At 54.0% G+C, this 21,298-nt stretch overlaps 1 protein-coding gene across 12 annotated transcripts in view; it reads left to right on the top strand.

Annotated features, from left to right (window-relative positions):
* Nucleotides 1–21,298, top strand: part of SCRIB (scribble planar cell polarity protein) — a 111,827-nt gene that overhangs the window by 30,585 nt on the left and 59,944 nt on the right. For 11 of the 12 annotated variants that reach the window (XM_061994588.1, XM_061994577.1, XM_061994579.1 and 8 more), the window contains exons 7-17: nt 361–435; nt 528–672; nt 985–1,103; nt 2,230–2,429; nt 3,234–3,400; nt 3,975–4,099; nt 5,267–5,392; nt 5,879–6,100; nt 6,576–6,893; nt 8,947–9,009; nt 19,620–19,709. In XM_061994588.1, coding sequence (XP_061850572.1) covers nt 361–435; nt 528–672; nt 985–1,103; nt 2,230–2,429; nt 3,234–3,400; nt 3,975–4,099; nt 5,267–5,392; nt 5,879–6,100; nt 6,576–6,893; nt 8,947–9,009; nt 19,620–19,709 — 1,650 coding nt within the window. The remainder of the gene's footprint in view (nt 1–360; nt 436–527; nt 673–984; nt 1,104–2,229; nt 2,430–3,233; nt 3,401–3,974; nt 4,100–5,266; nt 5,393–5,878; nt 6,101–6,575; nt 6,894–8,946; nt 9,010–19,619; nt 19,710–21,298) is intronic. The other variant, XM_061994583.1, reaches the window with a different exon arrangement.

Raw genomic sequence — 21,298 nt, forward strand, 5'->3', positions numbered from 1 at the left:
GGCCAGTGTTACCCAGGTGTTAGTTTTCATGTCTGAGAGGAGGAAGAAGAGAGGCTAATTTGTCCACAAGGCCAGAATTCCCAAGCCCCTGCTTAGTGCTTGTCTTGCCTGCTACCAGACAGTCCTTGCTGTCGTCTTCCTCGTTTCCTGCTGGCACCTTCTGCAGCCAGCAGTGCTGTTCCAAACACACGTGCTGCTCTGTTGTGGTGCACCAGTGTGTTGGCTCCATGAACTGTTTGGTGAGGGCTTCCTGGAGGTGGGAAGCAATGACAGCGCCTAGCTTTGCAGAGGGGTGGTGGGATCTGTAGCATCCTAGAGTGCCGTCTCCCCTGATGCTATTACTGTCCTGCTCTGTTACAGCCAGACACTCTGGGAGCGCTGCCAAACCTGCGTGAGCTTTGGTTGGACCGGAACCAGCTCTCAGCCCTTCCTCCAGTGAGTACCCTCTGGGGGCCCTGGCCCTGCTGCTCCCTTTGCTCCCTTCATCAGCTGCTCCCTCGAGCTGGAGCTCTCCTCTCTGATCCTAGGAGCTGGGCAATCTCCGTCGCTTGGTCTGTCTGGATGTGTCAGAGAACAAGCTGGAGCAGCTGCCCAACGAGGTCAGTGGTCTGGTAGCGCTGACAGACCTGCTGCTGTCCCAGAACCTGCTGGAGTGCATCCCGGATGGGATCGGTGAGTGCCGTGGGACCTGCTGCCCCGGCGGGGCTTCGGGCGAGGCGGGGTGTGGGGCGGTGTTGGGGCTGACGCACACAGCCACGGGAGTTGAGCACAGACGCAGCAGAAGACGCTGGTAGGCAGAATTCAGGTTCTTGATCTGCATCAGGTCTGGGTGAAAGCTTTGAACAAGTCTGGTGGGGGAATAACGGTCGTGCCTGTATCGCTGGGTTACACAGTCTCTGATGGGAGGCACTTCAGCTAGATGAACGTAGGGCAGCGTTGTTGTCTCTGTGGCAGAGTTCACACCTAGCTTGTTGCCCTGGCCAGGTCAGCTGAAGCAGCTCTCCATCCTCAAGGTGGACCAGAATCGTCTGACAGAGGTGACAGAGTCAATTGGGGACTGTGAAAATCTGTCAGAACTCATCTTGACAGAGAACATGCTGACGGTGAGTACCCCAGCAGCCGCCCTGCCTTGCCTGTGCTGTTCAGTTTAGCCACATGCCAGGGATCTCTTCCCACCTTCTGGTCTCTGAGCCAGATTCAGAGCTGAAGCTCTCTCTTCAGCTGCTTCGATGCACAGTTTCACCTACCTCGCTGGTTCTTGAGAAGACTGGTGGAAGCTGCTTGTTGCCACTGTTTTTTTTTTCTCTTAAAAGTTCTCCAGGATGTCTGGGAGGGCTGGCTGTGGGAGGGCTGGCTGTGGGAGGGCTGGCATGCTGGCTCTGGGATGACTGGGGTGCCGCCTCTGGGATGCTGGCTCTGAAATAGCTGGGATGCTGGCTCTGGGATGGCTGGGGTGCTGGCTCTGGGATGCTGGCTCTAGGATGCTGACTCTGGGATGCTGGCTCTGAGGTGGCTGGCTGTGGGATGGCTGGGGTGCCGGCTCTGGGATGCTGGCTCTGGAATAGCTGGGATGCTGGCTCTAGGATGCTGACTCTGAGGTGGCTGGAATGCTGGCTCTGGGATGCTGGCTGTGGGACATCTGAGGTGCTGGTTCTGGGATGCTGGCTGTGGGATGCTGGCTCTGGGATGACTGGGATGCTGGCTCTGAGGTGGCTGGGATGCTGGCTGTGGGATGCTGGCTGTGGGATGCTGGCTCTGGGACATCTGGGGTGCTGGTTCTGGGATGCTGGCTGTGGGATGCTGGCTCTAGGACATCTGGGGTGCTGTCTCTGGGATGCTGGCTCTAGGAAGACCAGTCTTGAAGCCCATCTAGTCTGATGGGAGCAGAACTACATCAAAGGCTGCGTTTGGTGCCCAGCTGTGGAATAGTGTAATTAAAATGGTCCTGCTCCAAATTGCTCATGATTTGGTTGTTAAAACACAAGTATTGGGAACAGGCAGATGAACAGGAGAAAAATCTTGAGCAGTGGTGCTGAGTGTGCTGTGCTGAGGTGAAGGGCTGGCACAGAACCGTCTGTGAACCTGAGGGGAGGTCTGTCCCAAAGCTGTAGTGAAATCTGTCTGTTAGGACAGAAGGCAGCGTTTCTCCTCAGGCAGACGGCTTTATGCCTTTATGTCTTTAATCCCCTGCTCTGACCTCTTGCATCCACCGAATCTTCTCCTTGCTAGGCCTTACCAAAGTCCCTCGGCAAGCTGGCCAAGCTGACCAACCTGAACGTGGATCGGAACCGGCTGACGGCCCTTCCCGCTGAGATCGGCGGCTGCGCCAACCTGAACGTGCTGTCGCTGCGAGACAACCGCCTGGCGCTGCTGCCCCCAGAGCTCGCCAGCACCACGGAGCTGCACGTGCTGGACGTGGCTGGGAACAGGTCAGCAGCACGCGGGGCAGACGGGCCGTGGCAGCGTCCCGAGGAGGCGGCTGCGCAGGAGCAGCACGGGGCACACCTGCTGCGTTTTGGGAGAAGCTGGCTCCGTGCAGCTCCCGGGTTCACAGTTTGCAGGAGCCCAGAGTGGCTGCTGAGGGTTGTGCAGAGAGGGGGGGTGTGTCTCAAGCGTTGCCTCTAAAGCCTTTCTGTGTGTTGACCGAACACGGGGCAGAACTAGTGCAGGAGTGTGGGGGCAGTTTGCCGTGTGTCAAATAAAGATCAGGGCAAATCCCTGTCCTGGGTCTTCTTTCCTGCACACTGTGTAGTTTGTGACATCAGTCCTCAGGTGCTTGGTGCCAGAGCCTTGCTGGTGATGGGCACAGCCCCACGGCGTGCTGGGGTCTGCTGTGAGAGACCTCAGAGGTTTTAGCTGCGGTTCTGAGAGCTGAGGCTGGTACTTTGTGTAGCAGTTGGAAGCTGACCAGGGCTGCTCTCTGGAACACTCTATACTGGTCTGTGAAAGCAAAATTTCTCTGTCTTCAGACCCTTCTCCAAAGTTCACCATTTCCCCCGTGTCGAGGGGAGTTGTCCCCTGCTAGAAACTGGTGAGGGAGGGTGTCTGGAGTCCGGCTGTGGCTGTGTCAGAGCCATACTCAGCACCAGCCAGCTGCCTTAGCCAGTGCCAGCCTGAGGGACCCTGCAGATCCTTCCCTCTGTCCTTCCCCAGTGCAGGTGAGGCAGTCTGGAGCTGAGACCAGGTTCCTTCATGACCAGGTCAGTTTAACCAACAGTCCTTTTCTTTTGCAGACTGCAGAACTTGCCCTTTGCTTTGACAAACCTTAACCTGAAAGCCCTGTGGCTGGCGGAAAATCAATCCCAGCCCATGCTGAAATTCCAAACAGAGGACGACGAAAAGACAGGAGAAAAGGTTCTGACGTGTTACCTGCTTCCCCAGCAGCCCTCCCCCAGCTTAGGTAAGAGATGTCTGCAGAGCCCTGTGCTCTGGGGAGCACTGACCCTTGAGCCTCCCTCTCTGCTTGGTGGAACTGTTCTTTGTTAGTGATCGCTGTAGCAGACCTGGGCTGCTGCACGGCTAGTGGCAGCTTTCTGAGGCAGAGCTGGTGAAAACTGAGAAATTACCTCTCTGCCAGATGGTAAAGAAGCTGCTGCCTAGTCTTAGAGACTTCTGCTTTGACGTATCGACCAAGTAGCTCATTGTCTGCAGGGTTTGCTTCCAGTCACGACAATACTGTGGTGTCAGTACTTGTGATTTGTGCCTCAATCCTCCCTTTTTCTGTAGTTCTTGGGTAAGGGGTGCTAGAGCTGAACCGTGGGGTCCTTTTCTAGAGGCTGCTGTAGATCTGGTGGGAGATGTACGAGAAGTGACAATGTCTGGAGGCCACATCCTTTGTCCTCAAGGCCTCTGTAGTTTAATGCCATGGGCAGATACAACAGAAAGGCCCCAATGGGTTAAGAACTGTCTTTCATCCAAGCCTGCAACCCTGCTCATTCAGAAAGTAGCTCCCACTGTGTTGTCTTTCTCCTCAGAGAATCTTCTGCAGAACAGTGTGGATGAGAGCTGGACAGACACCAATTTAAACAGAGTCAGTGTGATTCAGTTCTTGGATGAACCCAAAGCAGATGATGAAGAGGAGTCTGGAGCTGAGAGACGGGTAAGGAGGCGAGTTTCTGGAGGCTTGTCAGCTCCCCATGGAAACACAGGCACGATATCAACTCTTCCTGAGATGAGGAGCCATTGTGGTGTTTGTGTTTCACCCTGTGGTGCTGCTGCAGACACATGACTGTTTCTGCAGTCCAAAGGGCGTTTGGTGCCCCGTGGAGACAGGCATGTGTGAAGGAGAATTCCCTGAGAGCCCTTTCACAGGTTCTTGTTCTGATGGCTGTCCCCTGGCAGCTGAGCTGTGGCTGCTGCCTGCCTGTGGAGCATTTGGGTCATCCAGAGGTGCTGATAGTCAGGGTACTCTCAGGACTGGATTTTAGCTGACCCTGCTCATTGACAGGCAATCTCCACCCCTCCAAGGAGCATGGAGCTAGATGCAAGCCCATGCTGTGAAGTATCCTGTTACTAAAGTAGATAAACACTGTAAACAGCCTCAAAAGCTGTGGAGGATCATTTTTGCTTGATGCAAAGGTCAGGATGAACGGTTCAGTTCTCAGCAAGTAGTCTGGTGGTTTAAATTTCCTGCAGGATCGGTTTTTTCTCCCTTTTTATCTTGTGGAAACGTTCTCTGGAGATGTGAATCCTTCCAGCACAGCGTGTTTGCCTCTGCCCTGCAGCCTGTTGGTGCTGACAGTGCTCAGAGATTGTGTGGGGTGGGTTTTTACTGGTGTTAACGTTGTGATTAAGTTTAGAATACTGTTTTTCTTGACTCCTAGCTGCTCTAGAACTAGCAAAGCATCACAAGTTCAGGTAGCACATGGGCTTGTCAGACATTGTAAGGAACACCAGAGGGATTAGGAAGATATTCCCAGTGTGTTCCTTCAGGGGTTTCTGTGGCGAGTCTGACGTTTACTGAGCCCGAAGCAGAGTTGGGGATTTCTCATCTCTGCAATTCCTCCCAGTCCCTCTGTCAGATGGAGAGCAGGAGACCGTCTGACAGCAAGCTCTGAGAAGTGTCCCCTGCCTCTGTTTCTTTCCTCTCCCCAGCTGCAGGCTGCAGCAAGGGAGAAGCCCAGATCAGACCCTGCAGCCTGGCATTTAGGCTGTGCCCAGCTGGGGCTCTGGCACCCTGGCAACGTGTGTTACTGGGAGCGGTTCAGCCTTGGCACGTGCTGCTGTGGCTGTGCAGGCTCCTGCCCTGAGTGCTGGTCTTTGGCAGGGCTTGCAGCGCAGAGCAACCCCTCACCCCAGCGAGCTGAAGGTGATGAAGAAGGTGATTGAGGTTCGGCGCAGCGAGGTGTGTGCTGCCAGGTCTGACACGGACCCCAGTTCTCCTGCCTCAGAAGTGAGTGCTGGCGGCAAAGGGACGTAGAGAGCTTGTGGAGGAGCTGGGGATGGGGAGGCAGCGTGTGTGGGCTGGGCGGGATGAACTGAGTTTGGGGAAAGGTTGGATGGGGCTCAGCAGGGATTGCCTGAATTCCAGGGGTTGGAATCTGCTGTGTGGTGTCAGCTGGGGCCACTGAGGTAGAGCCAGATGCAAGCAGGAAGCAGAGGGGAGCACAAGGGGAACTGTGTGCATGGGTGTCACCTAGCACAGGGGGAGGAAAAGAAGGGACTGATGTTCCCAGTGAGGAATGATGGCAATGGAGTGCTTGGGGAAGGCATCCTGCTGCCCAGATGTGATAGCAGGAGCCTACACAGGCAGTGGGACAGGCATGGGCCTGGGTGAGATGCAGCAGGCTGGGCAGGGAAGGCAGCGACCCCACCTCACACCAGTCACACTCCATCTGCTGCTTTGGTTTCCACCTTGGCTGTTCCATCACCTCCTCAGGAGAAGAGGCTGAGCGCCATGTCCAACCGCAGCGAGGACTCCCACCTCTCCAACAGCACTGCCTCTGCTGACTGCAGGGCAGAGGAGGCAGAGAGGAGCTGGGCAAATGGGCAGGTGCCTGACATGCAGGAGCTGGAGAAGGAGGCAAAGCCCAGAGCTGAAGAGGAGCATAAGGAAGCTGCTGACCAAGAGGAGGAAGATGTGGAAGTGGAGTACAATGAGGTAGGAGCCTGGTAACTGCAGCAGGGACACGGTAAAAAGTGGAAGGACTTGAAAGCTTCAGAAAAAAAAGTGCTAAGTGGGCATACAGAGCGTGATTTGGGCATCACTGGGGGCAAATACAGGCCATGGAAGCCAGGTGCAAGAAGAGATTCGGGCAGCCTGTGGGAGCTGGGTCCAAGGGACACTAGGAGGAGCAGTGTGTGAGCCAGACAGGAGCTGTGGGGGAGTCAGGGTTGCAGGTCTGAGCGCCCTCAGTGTCTGGAGCTGACAGCAGGTGTGTCTGGGTGAGGGAGCTGACACAGCAAGAGGTGAGTATGGTGGCATTTTAACATGTTTTCCCGCATCATCTTGATCACAGGAGCAGCAGCTCTGGCTTTGCCCGTGTCCGTAGTGGGGGGCCAGCAGGTTTCTGCACTGCCTCCAGAGATGGCTGTTACCTGGGGTTCACAACCTTCCTGGGCTTTTGCCTTTGCAGCCCACTGTACACTTCGCTGAGGACACACTGATACGGAACGAGGATGAGGATGAAGGTGAGGAACGACCCTTCCCCGTGGAGAAACAGAGGCTCATCCGCAAGGACACGCCGCATTATAAGAAGCACTTCAAGATAACGAAACTGCCCAAGCCAGAGGCGGTGGTGGCGCTGCTGCAGGGGCTGAACAGCGATGGGGTCCCCAAAGAGGAAGAGGAGCTGGGAGGCTGCAATAGCCACACAGAGCCCAGGGATCAGGAGGACGCGTGGGATGAGGATGACAGAAAGAACGGAGCTTTGTCTGCTCAGCCATCCGTGAAGGTAAGGTCTTGTGGGGAGGGGGCAGGGTCAGAGGGCTGCCAGGCCTCCCTTCTGCTGCTTTGAACTGCCGACCAGGCTGCTGCGGCACCAGCGGAAACACTGGCGAGAGGCGGCAGCCTGGAGGGACACGCTGAGGGGGCAGAGCTGCGTTCCTTCTGAGGCTCGTGTGACTGGCCAGGAGGTGTGCCGTGCTGCTTCTGCCCGGCTCCTCACGCCGTGCCTGCCTCTGTGTCTCCCCGTTGCCTGTGATGTTGCGCCTGTGCCGCAGGAACCGTCCTGTGGTGCCGTCACTGACGGGTTCTTCCGCTCCTCTCAGTTGCCTCCTCGCTTGCTGGTTGTTGCACCTCCCTTGCAACTGGATGAGCTTTACCCCTGGATGGATCTAATCTCAGGCTTGTGTTCAGGCTGCTTGCCCTTGTCTTGCAGCGCCAGGGCTTGCTGGAGAGGAGCGGGTGGTAGAGCAGACGGGAGCTGCTCTGCGTGTTGGTTGCTGCCCCAGCACAGGTGCAGCCTGATGAAGCCTGCGCTGGAGTTGAGGGGATTTGATGCTCTGGAGTTTTGCCTTTGCCATGGGGCTGCCGTGGGCCTTTCTGAGCGTGCTGGGGGCTGATAAGATAGGAGGCCCCCTGCTCAGCTCATTTGGTCAGGGACATGCAGAGATTCCTGCTTGAGGAGGATCCTCACAGTAGCAGGGGAAGGTGCTGGTGAGGGGTGCTGCACGAGGCTAGACCAGTTGATGAGCTGGTGTGATGACTTTGTGAGGTGTATTTGGGAGGGAGGCTTTAGGATGTGGCTGAATCTCCACTGTTGTCTGACACCAACACATCTCATGGGTGACATGTGGGTCTCTGAACTGGTGGAAGATGCTGGAGTAAGATCTGTTCTTGCTGCTGGCACACACACTGCAGACTGCTGGGGTGATTTCTCTCCCACACTGGAGTTGAGGTTGCTCAGGGAGCTCAGTTCTTGCACTCGAGTTTGCTTTGGAGCCTTTCTCTCAGTGGATGCTTGCCTTGCTGTGTCTGAGCCGATACAGCTCGTCCCTTGCTCCCCAGGGATGGGACATGTAGTTTCCTTACTGTGAAGCTCTTCAGAACGAAGAGGGATTGCTGCTGCTTGTAAGCATGTGTGAAACCATCCTGAGTCCCCTGTATCCAAGACCTACCCTACCTGGGAAATGCCCTCACCCACAAAACTGTAGCGAGGATCTCAAAGCTGAGGGTGCATTGGCCCACTGGCAGAGCTCCAAAGTCTGCATAAGCATTGAGACCTCAGGTTTGGTGCATCTGTCAGGAAGTTCCCTTTGTTACCAGCAAAGCCTCCTGCCTGGAAATGGCAGGCTTTCCTTTTTTGTGGGGCTGGGTTGGATGCCTGCTCCATCAGGGCAGATGTGTTAGCTTGCCTCCTGAGCTGCCTTCCAGAGGTGAGAGTAGCAGTGTCCCTGTGCAGTGGAGTTTCAGGTGAGAGGTGCTGCGTACCTGCACTGAAGGAGATAGGGCAGGGTGTGCAGGGGGCTGAACCCCTAAGCCACAGGGGGTTTTGTGAAAACAGCTGGTTTTCAAGAGCAGTTGTGAGGGTTCCTGCGTTTGGGAGCAGGCTCCCTGGGTGTCTGGCAGATGCACTGTTCCACTGGGGACCCTTCCCTTTGCAGGGGGGACCGGTGCAGTTGGTTTGGGACTGCTTCCTTCCTGTGCAGCAGCTGGGTGGCACCAGAGCTCCCCTCGTGCTCTTCTCTGGGTTGTTTCATCCATCCTTCACTTGGTACAGAGGGCATAAAATCAGCTAACAGCCTTCAGCTTGTGAGCTCGGCGGTCACAGCCTCAGAGTGCCAACACAGAACACGTCCTTCGAGGGGCAGCTGGCAGTGAGCTGGGCCAGGGAGCTCTGCCGCTCTGCAGGCTGTGGAGCAGCCCTGGCACGGGCTCAGGTGTGAGTGGGGTCTGCTCTGGTGCCGTGTGGTGTGCGTTTGTGTTGGGTGGTGGTGGTCGTGGTGGTGGGTTTGGTTTATGCTCCACTAATCCGCATGCCTCTTTGCTGGTTCCTGTCCTAACAGGGGGTGTCGTTTGATCAAGCCAATAATCTGCTGATTGAACCTGCTCGCATTGAGGAGGAAGAGGTCTGTACCACTCCTACTGTTCTCTCTCTGCCAGAAATCATTCAGTCTGCTTGATTTGCTTCCCAGGCTCACCCGTTGTTGTAGGGGAAGCTCTGATCTCTCTGGGTCAAGTGGCTTCTGGACCTGACTGATCACAAACACACAATGATTGTTTCCTCCCCTGCTTTCACCTCCTTTCCCTACTTTTCCATACCTGAGGTGAGAATGGCTGCTGCAGATGAGGAGTGAGATGGAAGAAGTGTAAAGAAAACCAAAGGGGACTGCAGTGGAGAGTTCAGTTCCCATTTGCCTGTGCACTGAGGAGGGAGAAGTGGGAAGATAATAAACGCCTACTTGTGGGAGTGGTGGGTAGCCTTGGAGGAGCAGAGCCTCAGGAATCTGACCCTTTGGGAGGCCTTTTGGGAGAGGGAGAAGGTTCTGATTCAGGACAGGAGGAAGGTGACTGGAGCTAATGATTTGTGCATCTCATTCCCCATGGAATCCCCTCAGATCTTACACTGGACATCAGCGAGGGGCAGGCGGCACGAGAGAGTCCCTAAAGCCCTGGGCACGTGCATCTGAAGGCCTGTGTCGTGCTGCCTTGGCTCATCTGGCTGTGGTTAACTTCCTGATTTTGTTGCCAAGTTCCCCATAGGCTTTGCCTGATCCTTTGGGTCGGGGGCTTTGTGCCACGGGAGCTGCCACAGACAAGGGTTGCTTCCCTTGGTGGTGCCAGCCCTGTGTGGTAATGAGCGTGCTGGGCTGCTTGTCTCCTGGCTCGTTGCCACTCCCTCAGGTGTGCAATGGAGGCTTCTTTGTCTTGGCTTTGGAGTAAGGCTTTCCAGGAGGGAGCTGACAAATCCTTTCCGCTTCAAGCAAAGCGATGCCTGGCTCGGGCATGGTCCACTGTTAGTATGTCCTGGAGACTTGTCCATCTTAGCTCTGGATCACTGAAAACATACCAGTGTTTGTTGTGTTCCTCTTTGTGGAGCCCTTCTGTCACTCAGAGGCGAGACTGAGCACAGCCAGGTGCTTCCTGAGCCCTCCTCTGGGCTCCTGGTCCTTCTCTCCAGCTGTTAGGTGTCGTGTTCCATTTGCTGCAGGGTTTTCTTGCTCCTTGAGGTGCAGTGGCCCAGAAAACCTCAGTCTTGTATCAGGAAATGGTCTGCTTGCCTCTCCCCCAGCTCCTGCCTGTGCTCTGCCTGTGGCTGGAGAGGGTGGCTGCTTAGAGGCCCCAGGTTTGCTCTGGTGTCCCTGCAGTGCAGTCTTCTCTGTGCAGATCTGTTCTGTCCTTGTGAGGAGCAGCGTGGTAGTGCAGCTTCTAGGGACAAGCATACAAGAGATGCACCAGATGGGAGCCGAGGTCTCCAGGGCTGCCCAGCCTCAGGAAGCAGTTGGTTGTGGGTGGTTGCTGGTCTCTCTGGCCAGTGGTGCTCTGCCATTTCAGTGGGATCATGCTGGGCACCCACCAAGACTGCAGCTCATGGGGAAGATGCAAAAGCACCAGTGAAAGCAAACTGTGTGTCTTGGACTGAGAGTGCTGTGAGTGAGAGCTGAACGTGGGCTCTGCAAGGCTGGGCCCCTCCTGCTGACAGGGATGCCCTGCCCACCTCTCCTGGCACGTGTGCTGAGGGAAGCACGTGCCTTGGAGGGAACAGGCAGAGGACAACCAGGCAGATGCTCAGCACTTTAAAGACTGCTTAGCATCTGGGTAGAGAATGAGCTTGGGAAGAGACTGATCTCAGAAAGAGCATCTACCTGCTGTTTCCAGGGCTGATTTCATGTCCTTGAGAAGAGCCTTTAGTTACAGCTAAACCAAGGGGCTGGTGAATCTGAGGAAGATGTTGCAGAATGGACAGGCTGATGCTCCTTGAGCAGCGCTGCCTTCATGCTCAGACCTCTGTGCCTGGCTCTGCTCGTGTTGCTTACTGAGTGAGACTCACCAGGACATTGCCAGGCTTGGAATTCAGATGTAGCAAATTTACTTTTCCTGCAATGTGACCTGTAAATTTTAAACCCTGAGAAGATGATTGAACCACTGTTATCTAATGCCAGACACGTCATGTCACCTGTGTCTCCTCAGCTGGCTTGGCTAGGACGTGCTTTTGACATGGCAGAATCCTCTCAAAGTTATTAACAGATAAAACACTGCTTTCTCTCATTTAACTTTTAAAATCACAGAATCATTTGGGTTGGAAAAGCCCTTTCAGATCACCAAGTCCACCCATTCCCCCACAGCCAGCACTGCCCCACAGCCCTCAGCAGCTCAGCCCCACGGCTCTGGGAGCCCTCCAGGGCTGGGCACTCCCCCAGCTCCCTGGGCAGCCTGGCACAGGGGCTCACACCCCTCTCAGGGAAACAGCTCTGCCTCAGCTCCAGCCTCAGCCTCCCCTGGGGCAGCCTGAGCCCCTTTCCTCTTGGCCTCTCATTCATTACTGGAGAGAAGGTTACAATGACTGAATGTTCCCACTGAACAAGAAAAAATACACTGTATTTTCTGTGTGAATTTGTCTGGCTTTTAACTTAGTGCTATGGGAACGTTTTTATGACCTTTATCTACTGGGTTAAAGGGCCCTTAGTATTGCTGGTTATGCTGTGACCCCCCAGTAGCTGTGGGGTAGGGCTTGTACAACTTCCTATCAGGGCTGTTAAGGCACAGTTTGAATACAACTCGCCTGCAGGTGACAGGGATTACTGTGTGATAGTGGTTTATTCACAGAATCACTGAATGTCACGGGCTGGAAAGCTCATCCAACCCCCCTGCCAGAGCAGCACCACCTAGAGCAGGGCACACAGGGACTTGTCCAGCTGGGTTTGAATGTCTCCAGAGAAGGAGCCTCCACAGCCCATCTGGGGCTTCTTTGTGTTTCTTTGGAGCCTCTTCTGTCCTTGTCCCCATTGCCCCTTGTCCTGTCATTGCCCATCCCTGAGCACAGCCTGGCACCAGCCTCCTGACACCCACCCTTGATGTATTTGTAACATGAATGAGGTCACCTCTCAGTCTCCTTCTCCAAGCTGCAGAGCCCCAGCTCCCTCAGCCTTTCTTCACAAGGGAGATGCTCCAGTCCCTTTATCACCTCTGTGGCCCTGCACTGAGCTCTCTCCAGCAGCTCCCTGTCCTGGAACTGAGGGGCCCAGAACTGGACACAATATTCCAGATGGGTGTCATGAGGGCAGAGCAGAGGGAGAGGAGAACCTCTCAGCTCAGTTTAATACATCACTCTGTCAGCTGCAAGTTTTCTCACATGCAGAGCTTTCTTAAGGACCGAGCAGCAAACTGTGGAATGAGTTCTCCCAGGGATGCAGAACTGTCTGCAGTGTTCTCTCCCTGCTTAGAGTGTGGCAGGCTCATCTCGTTTTCCTTCTCCAGTAGCAGGAGCAGAAAGCAAGAGAGGAGTGTTTTCAGCAGGGAGATAAGTCCATGCTTAAACAAACGTGAATGTGATTTTTGCTCTTGAAACAGGAAGCCAGAGCGTGTGTAACAAGATGAGGCTTGCTGCTTAGGATCACACAGAAATCTAGGCATGGAAACATGTAGAAATCACTGGGGCCTGAGCATCTGTGTGCCTTTAACAGCTGGTCCCTGTCTGCAGGCTCAGTGCTGTGTCCTGGCTGTATCAGCAGAACAGAAAGAGTCGTTTGGAGACTGTGACAGAAGACAATCACCAGCTTGGATCTGGGCACTGAAGCAAGGCAAGATTGGGATAGGTTGCTGTTTCAGAAAGATGTGCTTTGGCCAGTAGAAGCTCACTGTGCTCAGCCCAGGAGCAGCAAACTGTGTGTATGGTGAGGGGAACGTGATTTGGAAGAAATCCTGAAGCTGAGTCTCCTTCCAGCACTAGCAAAGAGATCCTTTGCCCTTCTCTCATAAATCAGTCAAACCTTTCAGGCTGTTTCCTCCTGTTGCTCCACATGTGTGCACATACTTGGATTCCTTCTATCAGAATTCTTCCAGGTTTCTACTTCTCGGATGACAGAAAACTTACTCTTGAGCTGAGCTTGCGTTTGTTAATGTGTGCCCTGCTCTAGGGGGCCCTGCTCTGGCAGGGGGGTTGCACTGGATGAGCTTTCAAGGTCCCTTCCAACCCTTGACAGTCATGACTCTGTGATAGTTTTTGTTATGTTTTAACGTCTGTTTCCTGCTGTCCAGCCCTTTGTCTGCTCGTCCTTGCTGTGTTCTTGTGGACATCAGCACAGCTTCTGCCAGCCTGCATTTTGCTAGGGTAAAGAAACCAAATTCTTCTAGTGTTCTCTTGTAAGCCAGGTTCCCCTTTCCCCTGTCTCTCTTTTCATTTACCTGCTCTACTTGAATTCAGGTTTGCTGGCTGTGACAAACATGAGTTGAACCAGAGTTCATCCAGACTTCACTAAATTCCACAGGTTTTCTTCCACTTCAGGGGTGGTAGTTTCTGTTCATGGATGAGTATTCTCTTTAGCTACCTAACTTTCGTTCCTGTGTCCAACACCAAGTGAGTTTTGTCCTCCACACTGTTGATGTATTTAAAAATGGCTCCACTTGTGTGTTTTAAAATGAGTGATGCCAGGTTTAGTGCAAGAGTTTTCCGTTTGTCTCCTTGGACAAACTCTGGCCCCTGCTGTGCTGCCTGCCCTTAGCAGCACAAAGGTGAAACAGATTTTAGAAGAGAGCTGTAAATTCTCCAGTCCTTTCAGTCTTTCAGTTGTCTGAAATGGTCCTTTAGAACTGTAAGACATCATTGGGTTGAGAGGAGATCCTAAGTGCAGTTTTGTAGGTGGAATGATGCAAAATGAATTGCTGTGCCGTGGATTTCACCACACAAAAAAGAATCAGTAACAGGAGGAGTAAAGGCTCTTTACTGCTGAAGAGAGGAACGAACACAACGTGTTTCAGGGTCGCTCACTCCAGCAGCATCTGCAGCGTTTCCTTGTCCAGGGCCTCGTCCCGTTTCCAGTTCTGGGAACACCACAGGGCTCACCAGCTTCGTCCAGTTCTTGGTTTCTCCTTACCTAAGAAGACAAATGTTTCCATTTGCAGAGGGACTCAGTCCTGTTGATCCATGCTTTAGCCAGCCCAGTTCCCTTCAGGATCCTCCCTTTTTGCTGGTGGCCTTTCCATGCCCGAGGCAAACCTGGGTGCCCACAGAGGTGAGGAGGAGGTGCCAGCTTCTTAAATCCCTGTTTCTGGAATTCAGTAACGAGAGAACTTACCACAATGAGAAAAGAGCCCGTGTTGGAGGGGCCCTCGAAAGGCCTTTGTGGGAAGGAGAGCTGGGTGAGGTTAGCTAACACCCTGAGCAGCCACATCTTGAAACCTCCACTGAGGGGAGCTCTACCACATCCCGGGGAGTTTGTTCCAGTGAATGATTGTTCCCACTGTAAATGTTTTTGCTTCTATCCAGATGAAACCCTTTCTCCATAGAGACACACAGATATAGATATCAGTGTTCATCTACACCAGTGAGATGTGTCTATATGGCAGCTACGTGTCTCTGTCTGTAGATATTCATCTCACTGTATCTGCATACAGCTGGTTTTCAGTTTATGGTTCAAAAGTTGTCATATTTAGGGTTTTTTTAAAACACATCCTTTCTTCATCCTCACTTAATGAAATGTTGTTCACTGCCATGGAAGCTCTGTGGGGACCAAGATCTGCAGGAGCACACCAGAGCACTCAGCACTGCAGGTCTCCTGTCTGCTGTTCGTGCTGCTGCCAGTCACTGGGGCTGGCAGACTCTCTCTGGTTGGTACTGAGTGGGATGGGGAGGTGTTCAGTAACAGGGCAGCACAGTGCCTGGCTCCTCTGGTCTGTACCCTACCATCTCTGCCTTGCAAGTATCTATTGCCTTGGTTACCAAACTCCACCCCAGCAGAGGATGGAACACCGTCAGAGGCAGAGAGTCTCCAGCTCATGCCCAGCAGGCTGCTCTGCTCCTGCTCCTCTGCCAGGGCAGGATCTCTCCTCTGTGGTTCGTGTTTAATTTAGTTCCCAGCAGCTCATGCAGGAATCTCCCACCTTCCACGTGCTCACCGGTATTTTCAGCCTGTTCCCTCGCCCTCACGAGTTACTGCTTACTGAAGCCAGACAGATTTAGCTCTTCTAATCTTTCCTGGTGAGTCAGTGCCTCAGGCTCCTGGGCTCCTGTGTGTCTCTTGCGCTGATGTGTAAGTGGAGGTGTTCCTGGAAAAAGCAACGCAGGGAGCTGGCTGTGATGCCAGTGAGATGTCTGCAGGGGAGGGTGTGAGGGGCTTCCTTGGGGCAGCAGGGAGCACAGACCTCAGCGAGACTTGGTCATCCCTTCACTGGTATTTTCCCAGGTCCTTATTATCACAGCATCTCAAGGGCTGAGAGGGACCTGCAGAGCTCATCCAGTGCAGCCCCCCTGCCAGAGCAGCACCTAGAGCAGGGCACACAGGGACTCATCCAGCTGGGTTGGGATGTCTCCAGAGGAGACTCCACAGCCCATCTGGGCAGCCCCTGCCAGTGCTCCCTCACCTCAACAGGGAAGAAGTTTGTCCTTAGGTTTCTTTGGAACCTGCGTGTAGTTTAGGATCTCTGGATGGTTTATGCCTTTGTACATCTGCAGTTTAGGATCTCTGGATGGTTTATGCCTTTGCACATCTGCAGTTTAGGATCTCTGGATGGTTTATGCCTTTGTACATCTGTAGTTTAGGATCTCTGGATGGTTTATGCCTTTGCACATCTGCAGTTTAGGATCTCTGGATGGTTTATGCCTTTGCACATCTGCAGTTTAGGATCTCTGGATGGTTTATGCCTTTGCACATCTGCAGTTTAGGATCTTGTGCATTTTTCAGAGCCTGCTGCTGCAATGTCACACATTGAGAATCCCCAGTTCCTTTGTTGTTACAGACATGGAATAAGCATTTCCTAGAAAGTTACTAATGGCATGAAGGGATAAAAAAGATGTCTGTGGCTTCCCCTGCCGTATCTGAAGGATCCCAGGCTCCCTCCTACAGAACCAGGAGCGTTTTCACTGTCAGTGGTTTGGTGTGAGATCAGGCTGGGTGCAGTTCTTGGCAGAAGCCTCCTCCTTGGTTCTTCACTGCTGGCTCATACTTCACCTCTGCTGGCTCTTAGCGTGTGGAACACACCCCTGGGCCCAGCACTGTCTGGTGTCTCAGTGTCTTGTGAAAACAAGTTTCGTGCCTTACACAAATCTGCCTGTTAAATTTTTCTGTTACTCTGAATTTAGACTCTTGTCAAAGGCTGAGCTAGAGGTGATGATGCCTTTTGAGACCTGCTCCTCACGCAGTGCAGCTGTTTGGCACGAGTGCTCTTTCAGCGTGCCTGGTAAGAGACCTGTGTTCTTCTGGAGCTGGGCTGACGAGCCGATGGCCACAGGCACCATCCCGTGCAGTCTCGGTCCAACAGCACGATGGAAAGGCTGTTTCAGGATCCCAGAGTTTTATAAATGCTTTGTGGGCATATTGGAGATCCTTTTGGCTCCTTACTGATGATATTACGTTGTGGGAGTGAGGTGTGGTTCATCCCCTCCCTGGGATGGCTGTACATCATCACACCTCTGTCCAGGTACAGATCAGAAGGATTCATCCCATGTTTGCCTTTCTGTCTCAGGACAATCCAGTCTCACTTCAAGTTCCATGTGATGTAAATGCAGGGATTAGACACTTCTATGCCTCCAGATATACAGCAAGTTATAAAAAGCTGCCTGTGTGTGCAGAAAATTGCTGCCTTATGGCAATAAAGCCCTAAAGCCCCCACCTTTGGAGGAAGGACTTGGTCTTTCAGCAGGGTCTGAGGTACAGCAGCTCCATGCTTTGGCAGTTGCATCCTGTGAGTGTCCACATCGCTGCCTCTGTGTCTGCTGTGCCCCTGCCAAGGGCAAGGTGCAAATCATGGTGCTGAGCTGCGTGTCGGGTCTGTTGGGCTGTACTCTGCTGCCCTGGGATGCTGCTGGGAAGTCAGCCTGTCCACGTGTGACCATCCCCACCTTCTCCAGAATGGTGTGCACTGGGGATCTCACTCCATCCAGTGAATCTCTGAAGTGATGGGCTTAGTGAAAATGTGTGAAAACCAAGTTGAACTCAGTCCTCAGTGTGTTCCCTGGAGACGTACAGGTGGGACTGAGGGGGACAGAGGAGAAGGAGATAGAGCTGCTTGCTTGGCTTCTGCTTTGGTGCCGTCAGTGATAGTTGGGTTTCCCCCTGGCCATCAGTGGGCATTGGGAGATGACAACTCAAGGCTGAAGTGGCAACTTTTTCCCTTTTCTCCTTCCCCAGGAGCACTTTTCTCTGGAGGACATGGGTGCCCCTCTCTCTAGTTTGTTGCCCCCCTGTTGAGGGTTTGCCCTTTCTGCAAAGGCGGGAGGCAGGGTCAGCTGGGCAGCATGCTTCCAGGCGAGGAGTGTCACAGATCAGTTGTTCTGTTGGTGGGTGGATCACAGGGGATCAAGTGCAAGAAGAGAACCAATATGCAGGAAAATCCCTGGCAAGTGATTGCAGGGGTGGGAGCTGTGCTGTGCCTGCTGCCAGGGCAGTTCTTGGCCATGGTTCCAGCTCCAGGCAGCTCTGAAGCAGCCTGGGGGCAGACACACTTTTGGAAGGAAGTAACTTACTGGTTGAGTGGAAAAAGTGGTGTCTGGGCTGGAATGTGAAGTGGTGAAAGGCTTTTGTAGGCTACTGGGGGTCCAGTTCCTCCTTTCTCAGGTTCATATTCATGTCAGTTGTTCTTTTCATTCACCAGCTTAGTTTGTTACAGCGCTGGTTTTGTGTGAGAACTAGTTTGCACTGGGAGTTTGAAATCTTTCCAGTCTAAATACCTTTCTGTCCAGTTCAAGCCCATTTGCTGCTGCTCTGGCAGTGTCTGTCAAGTTTAATTAGCTCTGGCTCCTTCTTTTTACCTTTTCAGTGTGTGTCAATAGGCAGAAGGTTCTGAACCCTCGGTCCAGTTGCCTTTTTCTGGCAGTTCACCCATATTTTCAGTCTGGTGTCTGTACAAATCCATGGGGTTTGTGGTTTACCTCTCAGTTCACACCAGCACCTCTCAGTGCAACTGAAAGGGACTTTCTGTAACCAGGGACATTTTCTCTTCCTTGTTCATTGTCAAAACCAGCAGTCCTGTCGTGCTGGGTCAGGCCCTGACTGGCTGGGAAATACCCAAATCCTGTTAGAGTACTCTCCAGTCCTTGTCTAGACACCGAGTTTTCTGTTGTCATGAGAAGTTTTTGTGTTGAACATAGACATCAGTCTTCAGAGCTTTGTCAGAACCCAACGAGACTGCAAGACAAAAGCCGTGGTGCTGGCAGTTAGATCCTACTGCAGCTCTTCGTGCAGAAGCACCAGCCTCCTGCTGTAACAGGTTTTAAGGCGCATTTCCAGTGATGTGATTCTGGTGACCGCCACATTTCCCTGTCTCTGCTGAATGCTCCTTGCCCTTCAGTGCTTGGATTTTACCTGGCCTCAAGGTCTTGCACAGGAGACACTGTGCTTCTGTGTAGAACCAGGGGTTTCCCGGTGCAGGTCCCAGCAGCTCTGTGTTGCTGTTGGTTGGGCACCAAAGGGAAGCGCAAGGAATGTCACTTTCATTCTGTTTGTGGTGGTGGTTTGGGTTTTGTTTTAGGCTTAGCAGAACGTGAAGCCCCAAGAGCTATTGCTTCTGTCATTGTAGAAAGTGAAGAAGGATTTGAGTCAAGGAAAGCGAGTCTCCTGGTTGTTTGCTGCCCACGCTGTGGCCTGCCCGAGGCCGAGCAGCCCTGCCATGGAAGACAGACAGCTCTGCAGCAGCCGCTCTCCCTTCTGGGCTTTGTTTCCAGAGAAGGGACATCTGGAGGACAGCAAATTTCATTCTCTCCAGGCGTCTGTGTACATTTCTGTCACTTTTCCTCACTAGCTCCTTAGCCCTGACAGATCCTTGAGAGAGAGTCTTCTCTATCCCATTCCTTTCCCTCTGTCCCACCGTGTGCTCCCTGTCTTCCTTCACGTCAGCAGTTGATGTCCTGATTATAAGCAATTTCAATTTGAGGTAGAGCAAACGTTTTGCTCTTGAAAAAGGGCATAATTTGGTGTGCAGAGATGGGAGATAGGAAGGAAAAGAGGCTTCTGGATTGCACGGCTGCAACGCTGAGCCTGGCAGCGTGGAGGGAAGAGGAGGAAGGAGCTGGCTGCACAAAGCAGATTTCCACGTTGATTTCCATAGTAGAGCAAAGCCAAGTGTCTGCCCAGGGTACCCTGGAAGAGATGCCATTCTCGTTACCACACACTGCCTTGGGCTGACCCCGAGTCTCCCAGCAGCGGTGTGGGATTGCACCCCAAAGGGAGCCGTGGGGTAAAGCTGGGCTGTGATGCAAACACCATCCCTGTTTCTTTGCCCAGTCCCATCCCACTGCTGCTCAGTTTACTTTGTGGTGGACATCTCCTTCTGATGTGTTCATTACAGGCAAACTGACCCTTGGTCTGGAGATACAGGTCAGGACTCAGCCAAGAAGGGATTTGTTTAAGTGTGGTGTGACTTCGGAGCCTTTGAGGCACAGATACCACAGCGGCCACAGATGTGCGAGCAGATGCCTGCAGACAAAGCTGATGCTCGTGGGTTTACTCCCTAAGTAGCCATCAAGATGTTTTGGACATTCTCCTGGTCTGTGCTGACCAGTAACCTCTGTCCCTTCTGCTTCCAGTTGACACTGACAATCGTGCGGCAGACAGGGGGTCTGGGCATCAGCATCGCGGGGGGCAAGGGCTCCACCCCCTATAAGGGTGATGACGAGGTAAGACCCTGCGCTGTGTGGCTGGTTCTCTGTGGCTGACACAGACGTCTCTGGATGTCTGTCAGTGGCGGTTTGTGGCTGGGCTGTGCTCTGAGCAAGGTGGGAGCAGCAGGGGGCTGAGCAGGGCCAGGCAGGGCTGAGCAGGCTTTTGTCTCTCAAGCACAACCCACAGATTCACAGAATGATTTGGGCTGGAGAAGCCCTTTGAGCTGCTGCAGTCCCAGCCCTCCCCTCACCCTGCCAAGACCACCATTGACCCCACAGCCTTCAGCACCTCAGCTCCAGGGCTTTGAGATCCCTCCAGGGCTGGGCACTGCCCCAGCTCCCTGGGCAGCCTGGCACAGGGGCTGACACCCCTCTCAGGGAAACAGTTCTGCCTCAGCTCCAGCCTCAGCCTCCCCTGGGGCAACTTGAGGCTATTTCTCTTGTCCTGTTGCTTGGGAGCACAGACTGATCCCTCCCCAGGCCACAGCCTCCTGTGAGGGAGCTGCAGAGAGCTCCTGTGTGCCCTCAGGCTCCTCTTCTCCACGCTCAACACCCCCATTCCCTCAGCTGCTCCTCACAGCACTTGTGCTCCAGCCCCTTCCCCAGCTCAGTGCCCGGCTCTGGCCCCGCTGCAGCCCCTCAGTGTCCCTGTGGCAGTGAGTGAGGGGCCCAGCACTGAGCACAGCCCTGGAGCTGCAGCCCCTCAGTGTCCCTGTGGCAGGGAGTGAGGGGCCCAGCCCTGAGCACAGCCCTGGAGCTGCAGCCCCTCAGTGTCCCTGTGGCAGTGAGTGAGGGGCCCAGCACTGAGCACAGCCCTGGAGCTGCAGCCCCTCAGTGTCCCTGTGGCAGTGAGTGAGGGGCCCAGCACTGAGCACAGCCCTGGAGCTGCAGCCCCTCAGTGTCCCTGTGGCAGGGAGTGAGGGGCCCAGCACTGAGCACAGCCCTGGAGCTGCAGCCCCTCAGTGTCCCTGTGGCAGGGAGTGAGGGGCCCAGCACTGAGCACAGCCCTGGAGCTGCAGCCTCCCCAGGGCCCAGCACAGGGGGACAATCCCTGCCCTGGGGCTGCTGCCACCCCACTGCTGAGCCCAGCCAGGTTGCCACTGGCCTTCTTGCCCCCCTGGGCACGCTGCTGGCTCCTGTTCAGCCCCTGGCACCAACCCCCCCAGGCCCTTTCCCTGCAGCAGCTTCCAGCCCCTCTGCCCCAGCCTGGACCCAGCACTTGCCCTTGGGCAACCTCAGCCCGTTGCCCTCAGCTCCAGCCTGCCCAGGGCCCTCTGCAGCCCCTTCCTGCCCTTCAGCAGATCCATGCACTCAGTTGAGTGTCATCATCACTTGCTGCACCTTCCTGCTGCAAACCACAGAGAGAGCAACGAGAGCAGCTGGTTCTGTCCCATCTGCATCCTGCTGCCTGGGTCTTGCAAGTCAAACAGCAGGAGTTGTGTTCCATAGCTGTAGTGGCATCAGCAGCATCATGTTCTCATCCCACTGGAAAGGGGTGAAAGTGTCATTCTCTTTTGCCCTTTGTCACCTGTGGGTGATTATCCCTGCAATGGGATTTCTTTCCCCTTTCTGCCAGCTGCTGAACAGGGTGATGTGTCTGCCCT

The sequence above is a fragment of the Colius striatus genome, chromosome 4, assembly GCF_028858725.1.
Source record: "Colius striatus isolate bColStr4 chromosome 4, bColStr4.1.hap1, whole genome shotgun sequence".
Classification (NCBI taxonomy): Eukaryota; Metazoa; Chordata; class Aves; order Coliiformes; family Coliidae; genus Colius; species Colius striatus.